General features: G+C 39.8%; 1 protein-coding gene across 3 annotated transcripts in view; it reads left to right on the forward strand.

Annotated features, from left to right (window-relative positions):
• Positions 1-21,754, forward strand: part of CDK14 (cyclin dependent kinase 14) — a 599,713-nt gene that overhangs the window by 502,233 nt on the left and 75,726 nt on the right. For 2 of the 3 annotated variants that reach the window (XM_045062689.1, XM_045062691.1), the window contains one exon: positions 132-275. In XM_045062689.1, coding sequence (XP_044918624.1) covers positions 132-247 — 116 coding nt within the window. In that variant the 3' untranslated portion in view covers positions 248-275. Of the gene's footprint in view, positions 1-131; positions 276-1,321; positions 3,002-21,754 lie in introns of those variants that run through there. The other variant, XM_045062690.1, reaches the window with a different exon arrangement.

Consider the following 21,754-nt stretch of genomic DNA (forward strand, 5'->3'; position numbering starts at 1 on the left):
AGAGACCAACATATACCATGATGTTTTATGGGCTGGACATCTGGAATTGCATCTCAGTTTCTGTGTTTTACAAGGAAAGATTATAAAGAATCTATAAATATATAAATGGAAACTCTTTATTCTGTCCACAGTGTCTTCTATTTTTACTGTCCCAAATGTAAGATTACAGCCAGAAGCTGGAGAAAGCATGCGGGCCTTCGGGAAAAACAATAGTTATGGCAAAAGTCTATCAAATAGCAAGCACTGATGAGCACAGCATTCTCAAGAAAGCACAGGTAAGGTGACCTACTTTGCCTGGAAAGTAATAATGAATAGACATTGAATAGATCTTTTAAATGGACTATTTCAGATTCTTCTTTTTCCCCCTACATATCCTATGAATCTCTTGTGTTCATTATGGCATTCAGCACAGATTCTACTGAGGACAGTACAGTTAGTCATGTTTTTGGGCACCTACTGGATCCTAGCCAACACTGTATTTTATTTATGCAATCATAAACAAACCATTTCAGCTATAAGCAAATCATTTTAACTGCTCATACATTCTTCGTTGAGGTTAGAAAAAGGTTGAGCCTTGGGCTGTATCTAAGTCACAGATCTGCTTTATTGGGTCCACACAATTTTCCAGATTTGTGGCTCTCATTTTTAAATGGAGAGATTTTACACAAAGTCTGGATTCTTGGCCTTTTTTTCTTTCTTTTTTTTTTTTTAAATCAGCAACTCTGGCACTACTGGGCTCACAGTCCTGCCAGAATTTTGTGTGTATAACTGAATTGTGGCTGCTTCCCTTGGAAAGAACACAGCTCCCTCGTTTAGCTCCGCTGCCGTGTGGGCTACTTAGCCCACATCTGATTCCTCCCTGGCCCTTAGTACAGACCTTATCATGATGATGAAGTTTTTCTTTTTTTCCCTGTTCGATTCCTTGACCCCTGCTCTTTTGCAGGTAGGAAGCATCCTCTAAACAAGGCCATCTCTAGCCTGTTCTAGTCACACATGCTTCACAGAAACAAGCAGAAGACAGCCACTTCTGAAAGGGCTGTGTCTTTATTGCCAGATGGAAATGTCTGGATTTTCTTTTCTTTTCTTTCTTTTTTTTTTTTTTTTGGTGTTTTTTTGGAATTTTATGCCTATATATATCTTTCTGTTTAATGTAACATAACTCTGAAACAAATAGAGAACACACTTTTTTTGTGGGGAAGGCTTTTTATTTGCTAGTCCAAATATGCCTTGCTCGTGTGGATATTCAGTAATTAAATGTTCCAGTCAATCGAAGGATATACACAGCATTACAAGAGCCCCTCTTCCTTCTTCTTCTTAATAGAAAATATGTGAATAGGGCTGAATTGCCAGCATGGCAAAAAGAACAAATGAAACTGTCCCCCTTGTCTTGGGGTGATGTGCCACAACCTTGAGCTGTATGGGGGACTTCGCTGTTGCCTACATCAGTGTGCCTCTCGGGAATATGGTGGTGACTTTTGAATGATGGAAATGAAAGATCCCCAGGTAAAATGTGATGTATAAATGCCAGTCAGAAAATGTTACTGATAGACTTGCTGCTCCGTGCTTGAAAGTCTGCCTTCTTCAGGTTATTTCTCCCCATTGAATACAAATGTTACATAGCACAAGTTCATTCCCTCCATAGTGTTTGTATTCCCATTCTGAATTTCAGTTGGTCACACAAAGAGTGGGCTGAGTTACCTCCTGGGTCTGAGAATAGTTTTAATTCATGAGGTTTGTAGCATATGGTTTTTAAAAGTATTTAGGCTGCGTTACCATAATGAGGGTGCCTGGCTTTAGAAATCCCACAGCCAATTTAGTAAAACAAAACCAAAGGTGGATTTCATTTGTGTTTCCTGAGCCTACCTAGCCAGTCAAAGCTGCTCGTAGGTGCTTCATGTCAGCTTCTCCTTGCAAAATCAAGTCAAGCTGACTGGATAGAAACACTGCCCGTAAGGTCTCAGGAATTGCTAATCAAAACCAGTCATCCTGCTTTTGAAGGCTTTTAGGAAAATGTATTTTCTTTGCAGTATATATTTTGAGCTAGATTTAAGGTTATGCAGGCTAATTCCTCTAGAATTATTTGATAATAATACATATATGTTCTCTTTGCGTTTTCTCCTTTTTACATCAACTTTTGAGGCTCTAATGTTATTGTTTATGTTGCTTTCTTCCAAATCCAAATACCTCAGCTCGAGTCAACATTATATTGAGGTAACAGCTGGATTCTAAGAGTTTTCTGTCAGCCAGCAGAAAAAAAAACTCTTTTAATTTCTCACCTTGCGAGTTTTTAATTTTACTCAAATGAGGCCATCTTAGAGATCAAATAATATAACCTGTATGTGGACCTGCTACATCTGGGTGTGGAACTTACTCTGACCAATAGCGGAATATTAATGTCTGTATTGTAGATATGACAGAGCAAAAAGTCTACATAAATAAGAGCATTTGTACAGAAAAACATATAATTCCCTAGATTTTGGTTTTGTCATTGATGAATTAATTAACTGTTTTGAGCAGGCTGTGGCATGTTTAGTTTTTCTCAAATGTACCAATTCTGGGCTCTCTGTAAAGCCCAAAGGGATTGGGAAAGAAGAGGGGTGGGAAGAGGTTCAGGGCCCAACAAAGCTAAAACTGTAATCTAGCATTTCAGCCACATGTCTTTGGGGAATCTCGCAAGTCAGGGTGAAAAGTGCATTGCTTCACTTCTCTTTTTGAGATGATGGAGAACGGTTCTAAGTCCTGACTTTCCACCTATACCTCAGTGCCAAATTGTTTCTAAACTTGCATATTAAGGTCACTTCAATTATTTAGTTAATAATACTGGATTTGCATAAAGTGGCCTTAGTGGAAAAAAGCTAATGAGAAGCATTTTTCTTTGCAGCAGAAAGCAACTTTGGTTTCAGAATCTTATAACCAAATTAAAAGAAAAGAAAACTCCCTGCACCTAAGTTAAAAAATGGGGTATGTGGGGTGCCTGGGTGGCTCAGTGGGTTAAAGCCTCTGCCTTCGGCTTAAGTCATGATCCCAGAGTCCTGGGATCGAGCCCCACATCGGGCTCTCTGCTCAGTAGGGAGCCTGCTTCCCCCCCTCCCCCGCCTACTTGTCATCTCTGTCAAATAAATAGGATCTTTAAAAAAAATTTTTTTTTAATGGGTTAGGTGCTATTAGATGGTCAAAATACTGTGCTTCCTTTGTTTGTTATCCTCTAAAGATGTTAGTAGACTAATGCTTTCAGAGATATTGTCCCCACTCTTTTTAGGCTAAGACCATCCTAAAGTCTGAGAGAGCCTTAAAATGTGCATTGAAATTTTTCCCAAAGAAAAGACCAGAGCCATTAAATACCACATCCATTTGTATCACTCACATTTGCATCCAGGAATCCCAAACACACACCTGTGCTAAACTTAATTTTCCAGTCATTCTAAATTGAGATAGGAACTGCCTGGTCACTCTGTCTACTCCTCTTGCTGAATACAGGGGTAAGAAAGACCCTCTGGCATTATTATCTGAACATTAGTTCAGGTGTTCTAATGCCCTGGGGAGTTTTTAAAATCACAAGTTCCTGGGGTCCATGAATCCACTTTGAAGAGGACCCCAGAGGATGTTAATGCAGGTAGCCCTTGAACCATATATTATGAAATCTTCAGTAAATATTTGAGAACTAAACAATGAACTTATTTCATTTATTTATTATGAAATAAAATAATCAACTAAAGACAGAATAGGAAAATCCATCCCTTTCCTTCCTTTCCTTATTCTTTTAAGGAAGAATACCGTGGTTATACTATCCAACATGGAAATCCCCTAGCCACGTGTGCTCTTTCCATTTAATTTTTAACAATTAAAATTAAATCAGAATTTTGTTTCCTCAGTAGCAGAACCCCATCTCAAGTGCTCTTTAGCTCCACATGACTTGTGGCCACTTACTGGGGACCGGGCAGATACAGAACCTCTCCAGTGTCACAGAACACTCTTCTGGACAGCACTGATGAAGCCCATTTACCCTGCCTGCCTTGTAACAAAGGATTCGGGAAAATTAAACGGCATTCAACCAGTAAAACTATGTTTCGGTTCTAGACGATAGCCGTCTAAGAGAAGCTTGAAATGTGTAGGGAAGGGGCGCCTTCAAGTGAGAAGACAGGTGGCAGAGTGAGAGGGGCAGAGACAGCATTGGGAATGACAGGAAGGGCTGTGCTGCAGGAACAGGAGAGACCACGAGGGAGTTGGTGTTGGGATCTTACAGAGAAAGGAGACACGGTCAGGTTTCTTCAGTTAACAGTGGTCTTTGTTGAGGTTGCTTTGGGAAATTGGGCAGAACAAGGCTGACAGCCTACACAGCTGCACAGACAGGCCTCACAAAGACTGGGCGTCCATCAGAATCCAACGGGAGCCTTACTTTGTCTACCTCCTGAACCACCATCTGAGCTCTGGTAACTGCTCCTGTGGTAGCCACCAGCCCTTGCTGTCCTCTGTGCTGTGACGTTATGGCAGCTTGCTTTTTCCAGCTGTGCCTTGGCTAACATTTTCCTCTTTTCTTCATCTCATGGCTTCCGCCCGCCCGTTTCTGCTTATTCATGAATCCTGCTTATTGTCATTTCCCTTCATCCCTCTGTGTCCAGGATAGTCTGTCAGTGAGCTCTTTTCCTCAGATTCCAGCCCTCCTCAGGAGCAGCTCTGATTGGTGTAGGCATCCTCATGAAGCAGAAAACAAAGCTTTGAGCTAGGTTGTTGTGTCAATCCAATCACTCCATAAGCTGCTGACTGACTAGATTGCCCTGGGCCCAGCACAGAGCCCTGATCCCTTCTGCTGAGCTGTGAACAGGGCCAGTCTTTTCTCAAGGAACCCCTCAGGAGAGAGCTCTGGGTTTAGCGGTCTCTGAAGCTTCTACAAAGCAAGGAGTATAGCCAGAAGGCACCTTGCCTGGCCTGTACATTACCAAGGGAAAAAATCAAACAAGTACAGAAGGAAATTCCAATTTTAATGGCATAGCAGCATTCTCGTTGTGTGATATTTTTGACGAAAGGTCTTTTTAAGCCATGTTGCATTTTCTCAACTACAGACACAAAAGGCGATAGTACTTATTAACACTTAACACAGTGTAAGAAATTCAGGTATTAGTTGTAGCTTCCCTTTAGCATCAGGGAGTTTTTCTGGGTTTTTCCTGCAATAACTTATTTTCTGCGTGATCCTACGGATTATTTTCCCTGTCAAATGACTACAGTTTTATTATCTCTGTTGTCTCATGCAGTTGACAATAGTTGTGGAAGAAGCAGGCAGAGGAGGAAACAAACCTTAGTGTTCCCCACAGGTTTTAACTGGAAGAATCCCTGGTTTTTGTCATTACTCTTACATTGCTGCAGACGAAAAAAATACATCTCATTTGGGGAAATTGAGGATGCTGTGAACCACAAATGCATAATGCATGTTATGAACACCAGATTGAGAAGAGGCTGGAATGTTGGCGGTTTGCTTTTCCCACCCCATCTACACCCCCCCTTTCCTTAGCTTCCCTACACTCTGGAGAGTCTATTATCGCCTCTAAACTCAGATGTAAATTAGTAGACTAAGGGTGCTTGTCCCTTCTCTTCTCTCCCTCCCATCTTGTCCCTCCACCCTTGCCTCTCCTTGTATCCCCTCTGATCTGTACCCTACATCACCACCACCAACCCTATGAATGGATTAGCAAAGGACTTGAAGGCCATTACTGTCTCAATCTGCTTAATTATGTCCTGGGACTGTCACAAAGTAGAATGAAAATAAAGTTAAATACATCATGCTTCCCAGGTACATATTTTTAAGTATTTTTTTTGGATTGACATAATTTCAGACTTGTAGAATAGTTGCAAGAAGAGTACAGAGAAGTCCTGTTACCCTTCATCTACTTTCCAGTGTTTGCATTCTACTACATTTGCTTTATCATATTCATTGTCTCTCCGTCCTTCCCTCTCCTGCTATCTCTCATACACACACACACACACACACACACACACGTGTATATACACGTTGTTTTTCTAAACCATTATTTTTACTTACATGATGCCCCATTACCTTTAAGTATTTCAGTGTGCTTTTCTTAAAACCAGAATTCAGAGTGATATTTTTAAATTAAAAAAAAAAATTGCTTTTTGCCCTTGCTTTTCGTTTTACTTTCTCTGAGGGTTTTTAAAAGCAAAATGGCTAAAAGGGAAGAAACTGGTGTGATGCTCCACAAATTGGTTCATCAGTCCATGGATGCTCAAAAATTAGCTGTATCTTTGTGATTCGATTTTCCAGGTCAGATGAGCTTTCAAATTGTGGAGTGAGGGTGGGGGGAAGGCACTGCAACTGGCATCTTCTGTCTTTTTCAAACCCAAATTAATTTCTTAGGGACTATTTAGCCAGCAGCATAATATGAATGAAGCTTTCTTATAGGTGATGGGCACAAGATGTGATATGGCTAGTAAGCAAGATATCTATTAGAATGCTTGGCCAAACTATTATGAAGTTAGCAGTCACATATAACAAGTAGTTATAATCAGTTCAGGTGCTCTATTTTTCCCTTTCATTTAATGTTGATTCTTATGAATTTGGGATACAGAGGGAATCGTCTATGCCCTAAGTGCACTGTATTGTATTATTAATACCAGGATAGCAGCTGAGTCCCACTAGACAGTCTTTGTGGTCTGCGGATGCTCTAAGAAGTGTCTGAGCATAAAAGGAGGCTGTTTGAGTTGAAGTGGGCTGATGGCCTGGGATGACATTTGAATGCATGGAGGACAATGTCTAAATGACAGTGTCGAGAAGGGAAGGCGAAAAGAAGCTTGAAACTGTTCCCATTGTCCCACAGATGCTCATCACTCCTCCTGAGATATTCCTCACATGGAAGCTTTGTCTGGGCAGAAACAGGGAGTGGGATCAGGGAGGGATAGACCCTGGGACCCTGGGACAAAAGCCAGGGATTCAGGTCCTGAGGCACATTAAAATTCCAGAGATAGCAAATGTAATGAAAACTGCAACCCGAATGTATTTCAAGTCTAACACAGTTAAAAGATTTTAGCTAAATTATTACAAGTATATTTAACAAAATGTTTGCAATACTCTGAGATGCTTCTATGAATAAAGCTTTTAAGAACATCAAATTGCTTGTGCAAATGAATAATTTACTACGTCTCTTTTGGAATTTAGGGTAGCTGTTTCCTTTACCAATGCGTGCGCGCGCACACATGTACACACACACACTATACACTCACAGCCAAGTAGAATAATTTTTCAACAGTCCTAGAGTTGTTAGGATAACATCACAGATTAGTCAAAGGATTATTTTTCCACCCAAGGAAACAATGTACAAAGTCTAAGACAAAAATAATACCAACGCTGCAGAAATTGATGGAAATTTATCTCAGAATAGATTTCACCACGTATGCCAACCATGGAATCAAGTACTGCACCGTTAACTTCCATATCGGGTGAATTTTTTTTTTCCTTTAAACTATCCCTATTCTCTTAATGTAGTTTGCATTATATATAGTGCCCTTGGATTTTTAATTGCTCCAGATTATCATTTTCAATGCAATTAGTAAAATGCCCTCAATTACATATAATAATTACTGTAAATGGGGCTATTGGCCTAATTACTATAAATGGGGAAAGATGTGTGATTATCATGTGCAATTAAGTCATGTACAGTATTTATTTTACCTTATTACATACAGTGGTGTAATGATAACGCATAATTATATTGTATCATTCCTTGGTCAACAAATCCCATTCATACTGAGATACCTAGAGTGGTGATCCGTGTACTGGATCTCTCTTTCTAAAGTAATTGGGTTATTCTGTGGGCTGGGAACCCACTAAGTGAACTGTTCACAGCAAGAAAAAAATCTGGAAGGAAAAAATTATTTTATCTCCATTAATTAGGAATGCCCAGATTATCCTCTGTTGTCAGTGTTAAATCCTCCGGAGCACAAAGCCAGCCTCCACCATACCTGTTTGTTTTTATGTAAATGGGTAAAAATCAACACCCCTAAATGGCAGTGTTTAAAATATGGGGGAAAAAAAAAGGAGGTCCTTTCTTCATTGTGGCAAACATAATATTCATCCTTAGTTTACAAATAAATGCACACCTAACAAGCTTATAGCACATAATGAATTCTGCAAAGGATGCTGTTTGGCAGAGTGGGATTATGAGAATTGCATATTGATAGTGGCAGGAGAAATAAATCTATTTTCTCTGCGAAAGGTAGGGTGTTCTTGTGTTCTCTAGAAACTGGCACATCTCAGAGGTGTTGCTCTCAAAATGATCTCAGGATGGAAAGAAATCAGTAATTACAGAGCCAGGCATTCAGTTGTGTCCTAATTTTCCCACCAGTTTTTTAGTGTTTCAGCTGCCTCAGAGACTTAAAGTATTCTCATTAGGTAGCTGCAGAGGCAGCCGCTTGCCTACTCCCTCATTCTCTCCTTCGCATTTCCTTTTTTTTTTTTTTTTTTTCCCCTCCATTCCTGCCTTGGGAGTGACTGTGAAGATCATTTGCTGGAATGATTGGCAGGTTAGAGGATTCGATCAGATGAGTTCCTCTTAGTGCAGGTCAAAAAGGCTAGTTAGCAGGAGCTGTCGAAAAATGCCAGCAGCATTCGAAATGGGAAATGTCATGACTTCGAGGCAGGGGGTGCCACCTGGAACAGAAAGCCCCCAGCTCATTAGCAAGTTACAGGATGTGGGCTTAACTGGAGGGAGCAGAGAAGGAAAGATAATACCCAATAGGGAAAATGATTGTGAAGTGGAATTGATTTCATGTATAATTTGTTTATCACTAGAGGGGACAAATGCTGTCCTTCTGACATGAGCAGAGGAGTATGGACTATGAATGAAGCAACTTAGCATAATCTCCAGGTTGAGCTTTGGATTTGAAGTATGCAAACTTCTTTATTCTTAACTGTAGAAATGATCAGGTCATGTTACATTAATTAAAGCTGACATACTCTCAAATGTTTTATCTGGGCAATTGTGGCAATTCAACAGAAATGGATAGAGATGGGCAACTTCAGAAAAGAAGAATGATTTATTTATTTTTTCCCCCCTCTGCTGGCATGGAAGACTAGCTTAGTTGCATACTGAATTATAACAGAGCTTGTGTTTATCGTCAGCGGTTAGCTAGGCTGCGTAAATCAAACCAGGGTTCTCGATTCTCCTGCAATCTAATTTATACAAGAGAGCATTTGCCCTTTGGGAGATGTAGTTCTAATCCATGTGAAAATATGTGTATGTATTTTAGAATATGTCTGTATCATATTTTGGTATAATGTTAAATTTTTAATTTTTTTTTTTAAAGGGGAAGCTCTCCAATCTCATTACTGCCTGGTTGTCAGTTCATCTAGAATTTGATATTTTGCCATAAAGTCAATAACTTACAGTAGCCATAGTTACAGACAAAACTAAACCAAAAAGGTGTCCTTACAGGAAAAATTAATCTGCAGTTTGTAAAAAGAGAATGTAATGGCAAAACAGAAAAGAATATTCCCTCACATATATTCAGACTGAACTCCAAATTGAAAGGTTCCAGTATTTCTACAGTGTATGAAATAAGCTTTGGCATAAAGCCTTTCCCTACATAAATCCCATCAGAAAATGTATTTTCTTTTGATAAGAAACTTTTACGATATCATTTATCTTTTACTTGGAGATCTTCATCTTGTTATTTTAAGTCGCAAATGCCACAGCTGCAAGTCTTTCTGGATGTTTACTGAAGGATGTTTACTCAGAGTCCAGATTTTGGTTCAAGCATATATTTTCAAAATGTCTTTGCCTTGAGTTTCTCTTTTCTCTTAAATATTGAACGCTTTTATGGGTAGTTATGAAATAGCCAATGCTTGTTTTATCAAGCAGTCTCAGACTGCTGTCTTAAGTGACTAGGAATCTTAAAACCTCCTAGTCAAAACACTGGTGGAAAATTCATTCTGTTCTGTATTCAGCATAAAAAGCTTAGCATTAAGCTACTGAATATAGCTGTCAAGATATGCTGCATTAGTTTTGTTAAATCTAAAACTTTAAATATCAGCGTGAATCCACTCATCCCCTCATTTGGGAGTTTTATTGTGTGGTCCAGAAGGTGGCCTTTGAAAACAATCTAGGAAATACTATTTGAAATGGTTCATCTAAGGTTAAGTTTTGTTTTTGTTTGTTTGTTTTTTTTTATTCTGCTGCAGTCACTCAGTTTGTTAATAACTGACAGGTGGGGTTTTTTTTTTAATTCTGCCAGTCAGTTTGTTAATAATTGACAGATGTATTCGATAAAATGAATAAATCAATTATTTTGAGAGGAAGGATTGTCAAAAAAAATTTTTTAAGAAAAAAAAGAGAATTGAGTCTGGTCATCTCTAAGTCGGTTTCCCATTGTTCAGACTGGCTTTTTAGCTAAGATGCCCTTCTACCTCTTGAGATGGGCAAGACGGAGGTGTCTGGCCATGCAGACGGGTGGTGAAGGTAGTGCTTGTGTCCATATCTGGTCTCATCCACCATCCTTCTTTCTGTTCCCTGCCTTCAAGTTGGCCTTCCACATTCAGCTCTGCAATCACAGACTTCATAGAATCTCTACTCTTTTGTATTCTTCTCAATTAATCTTCTTTCTATTAACTAAATAGTATTTATTTCACATTAGTGTTCCTGTATTTGTAATTCCCTTTGCTGAATATGTTCACTGCTCTATAGATTGAGTGACGTTGTTAAAAGTTTCACCTTCAGGTTCCCCTCAGATAAGGTCTACGCAGATAAGGCATCCTTATAACTGTCTGTCCTCTGTATCAGCAGTTCTCACAGTGTGGTCTCTAAACCCTAGGGGTCCCCAGAGGCTCCATGGGGGTCAAGATTGTTTGCATAATAAAACTAAGATATCCTTGGCCTTTTGCACTGAGGACATTTCCAGTAGTGGTGCAAAAGCAATGGGCCAGCATGAATTAAGGCAGGGGCACCAAACTGAATTTGTAGGCACTAGTTTTTGGTGTGCGGTTTTTTGGATTTTGCATGTGTGTGTGTTTTGGGGGTTGGGTTTTTTTATGGTTTGTTTTGGGTTTGTGTGTGTGTGTGTGTGTGTGTGTGTGTGTGTGTGTTTTATAGTTTTTTGGGGGTTTTTTTGGTGGGGGGAGATTGGTGTTTTGTTTTACCACTCCACAGTGCTAAGTGTTTTCCAAAGGCAGTTTCACTTAATAATGTCTTCCATGAAGAACTAAAAATTATTCATTTTCTTAAACCTCTCACTTTGAGTAAATGTCTTAATATTCTGTGGGACTAACTGGGAAGTGGGCATAAGCCACGTCCATGTTCCAGATTACTGTGGTTGTCTCAAGGGGAAGCTCTGGTGCAGGTGTTTGAGTTGCAGGGTTTACTAGCTGTTTTTCTTCCTGGCATTTTATCAGACATGATTTTCTCAAACATGAACAAAAAGTGAGTCTGTCACCCAAGGAAGACAATTGACCACTTTTGCTGTCAATGATAAAATTAAAGCTTTCAGTAGAAAATTAGAACTTGGGGAAACTTGTAAACCTTATCTGTCCCTGTGAGCTTGATAGTTCCCAAAACACACTTCTCAGGTAAAGTGGATGGTGGTATAAGCACATATGATTTTTTAATATTATATAGTAAAATATATCAACGTTTGAAAATCTCTAAAAACATTGAATCCATATTTTCCAAATGATCTATGCATGATTTTAGAAAATCACTACATGGATAAAATAGTCACTGGAAATATGAAATAAACCAATGGATTTAAAATAAGGAATATGAAGAATTCATTGATACCATTTCAGATTTCCTAGTACCACTGACCCTTTAGAAATTATCACTTGTTGGGGCACCTGGGTGGCTCAGTCAGTTAAGCACCTGTCTTCGGTCCAGGTCATATCTTGGGGGCCTGGTATCGAGTTCCACATCGGGCTCCCCGCTCAGAGGAGAGTCTGCTTCTCCCTCTGTCCCTTCCTCCCACTTGTGCTCTCACTCGCTCACACTCTCTCTCAAATAAATAAAATCTCAGTAAAAAAAGAGAGAGAGAGAAATTACTGCATGTTGAGTTTTGTTGTAATATAAAAGAATATATATCCATGATTATCTGAAAGAGCTATTAAAATACTTTTTTCGGGAGGAGTCAAGATGGCGGAGAAGTAGCAAGCTGAGACTGCTTCAGCTAGCCGGAGATCAGCTAGATACCTTATCTAAAGATTGCAAACACCTGAAAATCCATCGGCAGATCGAAGAGAAGAAGAACAGCAATTCTGGAAACAGAAAAACAACCACTTTCTGAAAGGTAGGACCGGCAGAGAAGTGAATCCAAAGCGACGGGAAGATACACCCCGGGGGGGAGGGGCCGGCTCCCGGCAAGCGGCGGAGCAACCGCGCACAAAATCAGGACTTTTAAAAGTCTGTTCCGCTGAGGGACATCGCTCCAGAGGCTAAACCGGGGCGAAGCCCACGCGGGGTCAGCGTGGCCTCAGGTCCCGCAGGGTCACAGAAGGATCGGGGGTGTCTGAGTGTCGCAGAGCTTGCGGGTATTGGAACGGGAAAGCCGGCTACAGAGACAGAGCCGACAGTAAGCTCACAGCTCCGTGTTACCTTGAACCGGTCGCAGGCTCGGTGAGCTCGGAGCGCGGCCGGAGGTCAGGCAGACGGGAGTAACTGGGCGCGGTTCTCTGAGCACGCACTGAGGAGTGCGGCCCTGGGCTCTCGGCTCCTCCGGGCCGGAGACCAGGAGGCCGCCATTTGTATTCCCGTCCTCTGGAACTCTACGGAAAGCGCTCAGGGAACAAAAGCTCCTGAAAGCAAACCCGAGCGGATTACTCACCCCGGCCCCGGGTAAGGGCGGTGTAATTCCGCCTGGGGCAAAGACACTTGAGAATCACTACAACAGGCCCCTCCCCCAGAAGATCAACAAGAAATCCAGCCAAGACCAAGTTCACCTACCAAGGAGTGCGGTTTCAATACCAAGGAGAGCAGCAGAATTCCAGAGGAGGAGAAAGCCAAGCACGGAACTCATGGCTTTTTTCCTGTGATTTTTTTTAGTCTTGCAGTTAATTTAATTTTTTCTTTTTCATTTTTTTTTTTTCTCGCCTTCGGGTAAAATTTTTTTTTAACTGTTACCTTTTTCTTTTTTAACGATTTTATACTAGTTTATCTAATATATATATTTTTTCTTTTTTACATTTTTCTTAGGTGTTTTCTTTTTTAAAAAATTCTTTTCTTTTCTTTTCTTTTATTTTCTTTTCTTTTTCTTTTTTTTTTTTTTTTCTTTCTTCCTTTTTGAACCTCTTTTTATCCCCTTTCTCCCCACTCACGATTTTGGATCTCCTCTAATTTGGTTAAAGCATATTTTCCTGGGGTTGTTGCCACCCTTTCAGTATTTTACTTGCCCCTTCATTTACTCTTATCTGGACAAAATGACAAGACGTAAAAATTCAACACAAAAAAAAGAACAAGAGGCAGTACCGAAGGCTAGGGACCTAATCAATACAGACATCGGTAATATGTCAGATCTAGAGTTCAGAATGACAATTCTCAAGGTTCTAGCCGGGCTCGAAAAAGGCATGGAAGATATTAGAGAAACCCTCTCGAGAGATATAAAAGCCCTTTCTGGAGAAATAAAAGAACTAAAATCTAACCAAGGTGAAATCAAAAAAGCTATTAATGAGGTGCAATCAAAAATGGAGGCTCTAACTGCTAGGATAAGTGAGGCAGAAGAAAGAATTAGTGATATAGAAGACCAAATGACAGAGAATAAAGAAGCTGAGCAAAAGAGGGACAAACAGCTACTGGACCCACGAGGGGAGAATTCGAGAGATAAGTGACACCATAAGACGAAACAACATTAGAATAATTGGGATTCCAGAAGAAGAAGAAAGTGAGAGGGGAGCAGAAGGTATACTGGAGAGAATTATTGGGGAGAATTTCCCCAATATGGCAAAGGGAACGAGCATCAAAATTCAGGAGGTTCAGAGAATGCCCCTCAAAATCAATAAGAATAGGACCACACCCCGTCACCTAATAGTAAAATTTTACAAGTCTCAATGACAAAGAGAAAATCCTGAAAGCAGCCCGGGAAAAGAAGTCTGTAACATACAATGGTAAAAATATTAGATTGGCAGCTGACTTATCCACAGAGACCTGGCAGGCCAGAAAGAGCTGGCATGATATTTTCAGAGCACTAAACGAGAAAAAACATGCAGCCAAGAATACTATATCCAGCTAGGCTATCATTGAAAATAGAAGGAGAGATTAAAAGCTTCCAGGACAAACAACAACTGAAAGAATTTGCAAATACCAAACCAGCTCTACAGGAAATATTGAAAGGGGTCCTCTAAGCAAAGAGAGAGCCTACAAGTGGTAGATCAGAAAGGAACAGAGACCATATACAGTAACAGTCACCTTACAGGCAATACAATGGCACTAAATTCATATCTCTCAATAGTTTACCCTGAATGTGAATGGGCTAAATGCCCCTGTCAAAAGACACAGGGTATCAGAATGGATAAAAAAACAAAACCCATCTATATGTTGCCTCCAAGAAACACATTTTAAGCCCGAAGACACCTCCAGATTTAAAGTGAGGGGGTGGAAAAGAATTTACCATGCCAATGGACATCAGAAGAAAGCAGGAGTGGCAATCCTTATATCAGATCAATTAGATTTTAAGCCAAAGACTATAATAAGAGATGAGGAAGGACACTATATCATACTCAAAGGGTCTGTCCAACAAGAAGATTTAACAATTTTAAATATCTATGCCCCCAATGTGGGAGCAGCCAACTATATAAACCAATTAATAACAAAATCAAAGAAACACATCAACAATAATACAATGATAGTAGGGGACTTTAACACTCCCCTCACTGAAATGGACAGGTCATCCAAGCAAAAGATCAGCAAGGAAATAAAGGCCTTAAATGACACACTGGACCAGATGGACATCACAGATATATTCAGAATATTTCATCCCAAAGCAACAGAATACACATTCTTCTCTAGTGCACATGGAACGTTCTCCAGAATAGATCACATCCTCGGTCCTAAATCAGGACTCAACCGGTATCAAAAGATTGGGATCATTCCCTGCATATTTTCAGACCACAATGCTCTAAAGCTAGAACTCAACCACAAAAGGAAGTTTGGAAAGAACCCAAATACATGGAGACTAAACAGTATCCTTCTAAAGAATGAATGGGTCAACCGGGAAATTAAAGAAGAATTGAAAAAAATCATGGAAACAAATGATAATGAAAATACAACGGTTCAAAATCTGTGGGACACAACAAAGGCAGTCCTGAGAGGAAAATATATAGCGGTACAAGCCTTTCTCAAGAAACAAGAAAGGTCTCAGGTACACAACCTAACCCTACACCTAAAGGAACTGGAGAAAGAACAAGAAAGAAACCCTAAGCCCAGCAGGAGAAGAGAAATCATAAAGATCAGAGCAGAAATCAATGAAATAGAAACCAAAAAAACAATAGAACAAATCAACGAAACTAGGAGCTGGTTCTTTGAAAGAATTAATAAGATTGATAAACCCCTGGCCCGACTTATCAAAAAGAAAAGAGAAAGGACCCAAATAAATAAAATCATGAATGAAAGAGGAGAGATCACAACTAACACCAAAGAAATACAAACTATTATAAGAACATACTATGAGCAACTCTACGGCAATAAATTTGACAATCTGGAGAAATGGATGCATTCCTAGAAACATATAAACTACCGCAACTGAACCAGAAAGAAATAGAAAGCCTGAACAGACCCATAACCAGTAAGGAGATAGAAACAGTCATTAAAAATCTCCAAACAAACAAAAGCCCAGGGCCAGACGGCTTCCCGGGGGAATTCTACCAAACATTTAAAGAAGAACTAATTCCTATTCTCCTGAAACTGTTCCAAAAAATAGAAATGGAAGGAAAACTTCCAAACTCATTTTATGAGGCCAGCATCACCTTGATCCCAAAACCAGACAAGGATCGCACCAAAAAAGAGAGCTATAGACCGATATCCTTGATGAACACAGATGCGAAAATACTCAACAAAATACTAGCCAATAGGATTCAACAGTACATTAAAAAGATTATTCACCACGACCAAGTGGGATTTATTCCAGGGCTGCAAGGTTGGTTCAACATCCGCAAATCAGTCAATGTGATACAACACATCAATAAAAGAAAGAACAAGAACCATATGATACTCTCAATAGATGCTGAAAAAGCATTTGACAAAGTACAGCATCCCTTCCTGATCAAAACTCTTCAAAGTGTAGGGATAGAGGGCACATACCTCAATATCATCAAAGCCATCTATGAAAAACCCACCGCAAATATCATTTCTCAATGGAGAAAAACTGAAAGCTTTTCCGCTAAGGTCAGGAACACGGCAGGGATGTCCATTATCACCACTGCTATTCAACATAGTACTAGAGGTCCTAGCCTCAGCAATCAGACAACAAAAGGAAATTAAAGGCATCCAAATCGGCAAGAAGAAGAAGTCAAATTATCACTCTTCGCAGATGATATGATACTATATGTGGAAAACCCAAAAGACTCCACTCCAAAACTGCTAGAACTTATACAGGAATTCAGTAAAGTGTCAGGATATAAAATCAATGCACAGAAATCAGTTGCATTTCTCTACACCAACAGCAAGACAGAAGAAAGAGATATTAAGGAGTCAATCCCATTTACAATTGCATCCAAAACCATAAGATACCTAGGAATAAACCTAACCAAAGAGACACAGAATCTATACTCAGAAAACTATAAAGTACTCATGAAAGAAATTGAGGAAGACACAAAGAAATGGAAAAATGTTCCATGCTCCTGGATTGGAAGAATAAATATTGTGAAAATGTCTATGCTACCTAAAGCAATCTACACATTTAATGCAATTCCTATCAAAGTACCATCCATCTTTTTCAAAGAAATGGAACAAATAATGCTAAAATTTATATGGAACCAGAAAAGACCTCGAATAGCCAAAGGGATATTGAAAAAGAAAGCCAACGTTGGTGGCATCACAATTCCGGACTTCAAGCTCTATTACAAAGCTGTCATCATCAAGACAGCATGGTACTGGCACAAAAACAGACACATAGATCAATGGAACAGAATAGAGAGCCCAGAAATAGACCCTCAAATCTATGGTCAACTAATCTTCGACAAAGCAGGAAAGAATGTCCAATGGAAAAAAGACAGCCTTTTCAATAAATGGTGCTGGGAAAATTGGACAGCCACATGCAGAAAAATGAAATTGGACCATTTCCTTACACCACACACAAAAATAGACTCAAAATGGATGAAGGACCTCAATGTACGAAAGGAATCCATCAAAATCCTTGAGGAGAACACGGGCAGCAACCTCTTCGACCTCTGCCGCAGCAACATCTTCCTAGGAACAACGCAAAAGGCAAGGGAAGCAAGGGAAAAAATGAACTACTGGGATTTCATCAAGATCAAAAGCTTTTGCACAGCAAAGGAAACAGTTAACAAAATCAAAAGACAACTGACAGAATGGGAGAAGATATTTGCAAACGACATATCAGATAAAGGACTAGTGTCCAGAATCTATAAAGAACTTAGCAAACTCAACACCCAAAGAACAAATAATCCAATCAAGAAATGGGCAGAGGACATGAACAGACATTTCTGCAAAGAAGACATCCAGATGGCCAACAGACACATGAAAAAGTGCTCCATATCACTCGGCATCAGGGAAATACAAATCAAAACCACAATGAGATATCACCTCACACCAGTCAGAATGGCTAAAATCAACAAGTCAGGAAATGACAGATGCTGGCGAGGATGCGGAGAAAGGGGAACCCTCCTACACTGTTGGTGGGAATGCAAGCTGGTGCAGCCACTCTGGAAAACAGCATGGAGGTTCCTCAAAATGTTGAAAATAGAACTGCCCTATGACCCAGCAATTGCACTATTGGGTATTTACCCTAAAGATACAAATGTAGTGATCCAAAGGGACACATGCACCCGAATGTTTATAGCAGCAATGTCCACAATAGCCAAACTATGGAAAGAACCTAGATGTCCATCAACAGATGAATGGATCAAGAAGATGTGGTATATATACACAATGGAATACTATGCAGCCATCAAAAGAAATGAAATCTTGCCATTTGCAACAACATGGATGGAACTAGAGCGTATCATGCTTAGCGAAATAAGTCAAGCAGAGAAAGACAACTATCATATGATCTCCCTGATATGAGGAAGTGGTGATGCAACATGGAGGCTTAAGTGCGTAGAAGAATAAATGAAACAAGATGGGATTGGGAGGGAGACAAACCATAAGTGACTCTTAATCTCACAAAACAAACTGAGGGTTGCCGGGGGGAGGGGGTTTGGGAGAAGGGGGTGGGATTATGGACATTGGGGAGGGTATGTGATTTGGTGAGTGCTGTGAAGTGTGTAAACCTGGTGATTCACAGACCTGTACCCCTGGGGATAAAAATATATGTTTATAAAAAATTAAAAATTAAAAAAATAAAAATAAAAAAAAAATACTTTTTTCTTTTCCAACTATGTATCTGTGAGAGGCCACATTTTCTTCAGTTGCTTTAACCAATGCAGTATAACATAGGACAGATTAAATACAGAAGCAGATAATGAGAATCCAGCTGTTTTGTATCAGCTAGACATTTTTAAAAGGATTTGCATAACTGTAAAGCAGTGCCACCACCTCACTAATTCTGCTTGGAAATATAGTTATTTTTTATTAAAATAATATCTAATGTCAGCACAGTGGGCTTTTAATGAAATAATGAATTAATATTTTAAATTATCAATTTTATTTTCAAATATGGTAAATATCAATAACTATAATCCATATATACAAAAGATCTTTAAGGATCCTCTATAATTTTTTTAAAGACTTATTTATCTATTTTAGAGAGAGAGGGTGTGCATATACATAAGTGTGGGGAGGGACAGATGGAGAACAAGAGAAGCACACTCCTTGCTGAATGTGGAGCCCAAAGGGTATCCTGAGATCCTGATCTGAGCCTAAATCAAGAGTTAGATGTTTAACCTACTGAGCCACCCAGGTGCCCCTGGGGATCTTCTGTGATTTTTAATACTATAAAGTGTCCTTAACAGCCAAAAAATGTGAGAGCCACTACTCTATATCAGCAGTGCCATTCATTAACTCTAACATGCTAATTATATGGGTAATATTTTTCCCCTTTGAATAAGTTGCTATTCAGTGCAATCTTTTTTCTTTATAATGTTATCCCAGTTCAGTGCAATCTGTTTTCTTTACAAAGTTATACCAGTTCTAACCATCTCATTGAATATCTGTTTTTCAATTTTTGATGGGTATAAATCCTTATTCTTGTGTTCACACAGATGCCATCGGAAAATTATAGTAGAGTACCACTTACTATGACCCTGAAGATTAGTAGGCCAATTCCTTTTTTTTTTCTTTTTTAAGATTATAATTATTTATTTGAGAGGGCGAGAGAGCATGTGCACAAGCGGGGGGTGGGGCAGAGGAAGAGGAAGAAGTAGACTCCTGCTGAGCAGGGCCCTGATGCGGAGCACAATACCAGAACCCCAGAATCACCACCTGAGCCAAAGGCAGCTGCTTAACATACTGCTGAGCCACCCAGGCCCCCCTAGTAGGCCAGTTTTTAGAAGAATCTTTCTATATATTAGTTTTTTGGACTGTAGCTTTCCCTTTTCCATACACATTAGTTTTGACCTCTCAGGGAGAGGCTCTGATTAGAAGACCGTAAAGCATCAGGCCAGCTCACATAACTTGTGCCTAGGACTCAAGAGGACTGTCAGGACAGCACCCAGGGCAGACTCCCTGTAAATTCAACTTTTTTCAGGAGAATGAACTCTGGTCTTTCCCCGCTCACTGCTGTGGCATAACTTGGAGAAATCTGGGTGCATTTGGGGGTTCAGAATTGAAAGTAACTGTTCAGCATGAATAGTCATCAGATTAGGGTTGTGTCTTTTTAACTCTTTATTTTGAAATACTGTTAAATTCACAGAAGAGTTGTAAAACCAGTGCAGAAAGCTATACCCTTCACCTAATTTCTTTTTTTTTTTTTTTTTTTTTTTGAGATTTTATTCATTTGACAGACAGAGATCACAAGTAGACAGAGAGGCAGGCCGGGGCGGGTGGGGAAAAACAGGCTCTCTGATGTGGGACTTGATCCCAGGACCCTGGGATCATGACCTGAGCCGAAGGCAGAGACTTTAACCCATTGAGCCACCCAGGTGCCCACCTAATTTCTAATAATAACAACTTTTATAACCATGGTATGTTTATCAACTTAAGCCATCAGTGTGGGTACCATACTAATAATTAAACTACAACTATATTTGTAGTACACCTGTTTTTCATACTTTGTGTCTTGTGTTCCTGGAGCCCATACAGAGTAGCACATTGCATTTAATCATATCTCCTTACTCCCATCTGGTCTCTAAGAAACTATGATAGTTTCTCAATATTCTCTTGTTTTTCGTGGCCTTGATTCTTTCGAAGAATACTGTTCAGGTATTTTGTAGAACATCCCTCATGATGTTGTCTCATGGTGATGGATTTCAGGGAAGAGTACCACCCACATGAAGTGCTCGTCCCCTCACATCATGTCAGGAATTCCGTACATGAGGTCCATAAGCCTGATCACCAGCCATGTTAACCTTGATCACTAGGTTAAAACAGGTGAGGTTTTAAAGCCACTGTGATATTTAACCCACTGAGCCACCCAGGCTCCCCAAGCCACTGTGATATTTAGCAAGTAAAATCAGAGAAGCAGGAAATCTGGGATAGGTTCTCAATCAGATGGAAAGAATTCAATATGAGTTCCTGAACTGAGGACAAATCAGGAGAGGCAGGGGAAATTACTCTTAAGGCTCAGACCTTCCAACTGAAAATGGGTAGAAATGGAGAGGAGTCCCCGGCAGAGAGGACAATGTCTGAGTTAGGAAATCAGAGATGTTCTATCTTCTGACTTATGATCAATTACAGAATTTAGCAACATGTCTGACTGTGAAACATATTTCATGAACATGAATAAATATCTAGCTGTTTTGTACATGCTGGGAATTAAACCAAGTTTCAGCTCCTCTGTACTGAAGTCTCCTATGATTTGTCTGTCTTCCCCACTAGAATGTACATCTCAGCCTATAGGAGTTTGGTGACATTTGATCCCCATTTCACAATTTTATCTCCATTTCCTAGTATGACACATAAATTAAGTTCATTAAATATTTTTAAAATGTTGACCAAATGAGTGAATATCCAGCTAACTTACCATACCACAATCTCCTGTTCTTTCAGCAAATATTTTTTGAGTAGCCATTATATGGTGGTGTTGTAGGAAGGAGTGAATAACACAGTTTCGAGCTTCAAGACCCTCACCATTTAGAGACATAGAAAAGAACATTTAAATTTCAGGATGATGAAGACTGTGGAAGGAGGTGGCATGAAGTTACGTTGGGGGACAGATGAGGTAAAAATTAATTCTGTCAGCGGAGCTTGGAAAGGTCTCACAATGCAAGAGATTTTGAGCCATGAGAGGAATTCTATTTTCCGTGGACAAGAAGGAGGAAAACGGTGTTGTCTCACAGAGGAAACACTGAGAGCCAAGTCATGTCACGAAGTGTAGCATTATAGGGAATGGACTGGTAAAGCCAAAGAGCATGGATAGGAGGAGTGAAAGGGAAGGAACTGAAAACAGAATCTGAAGCTGGGTTGTGAAGGGTCTGGAATGACATGCTAGAGAGTTT

The sequence above is a fragment of the Mustela putorius genome, unplaced genomic scaffold (genome assembly GCF_011764305.1).
Source record: "Mustela putorius furo isolate JIRA1106 unplaced genomic scaffold, ASM1176430v1.1 tig00003845_pilon_pilon_pilon, whole genome shotgun sequence".
Lineage (NCBI taxonomy): Eukaryota > Metazoa > Chordata > Mammalia > Carnivora > Mustelidae > Mustela > Mustela putorius.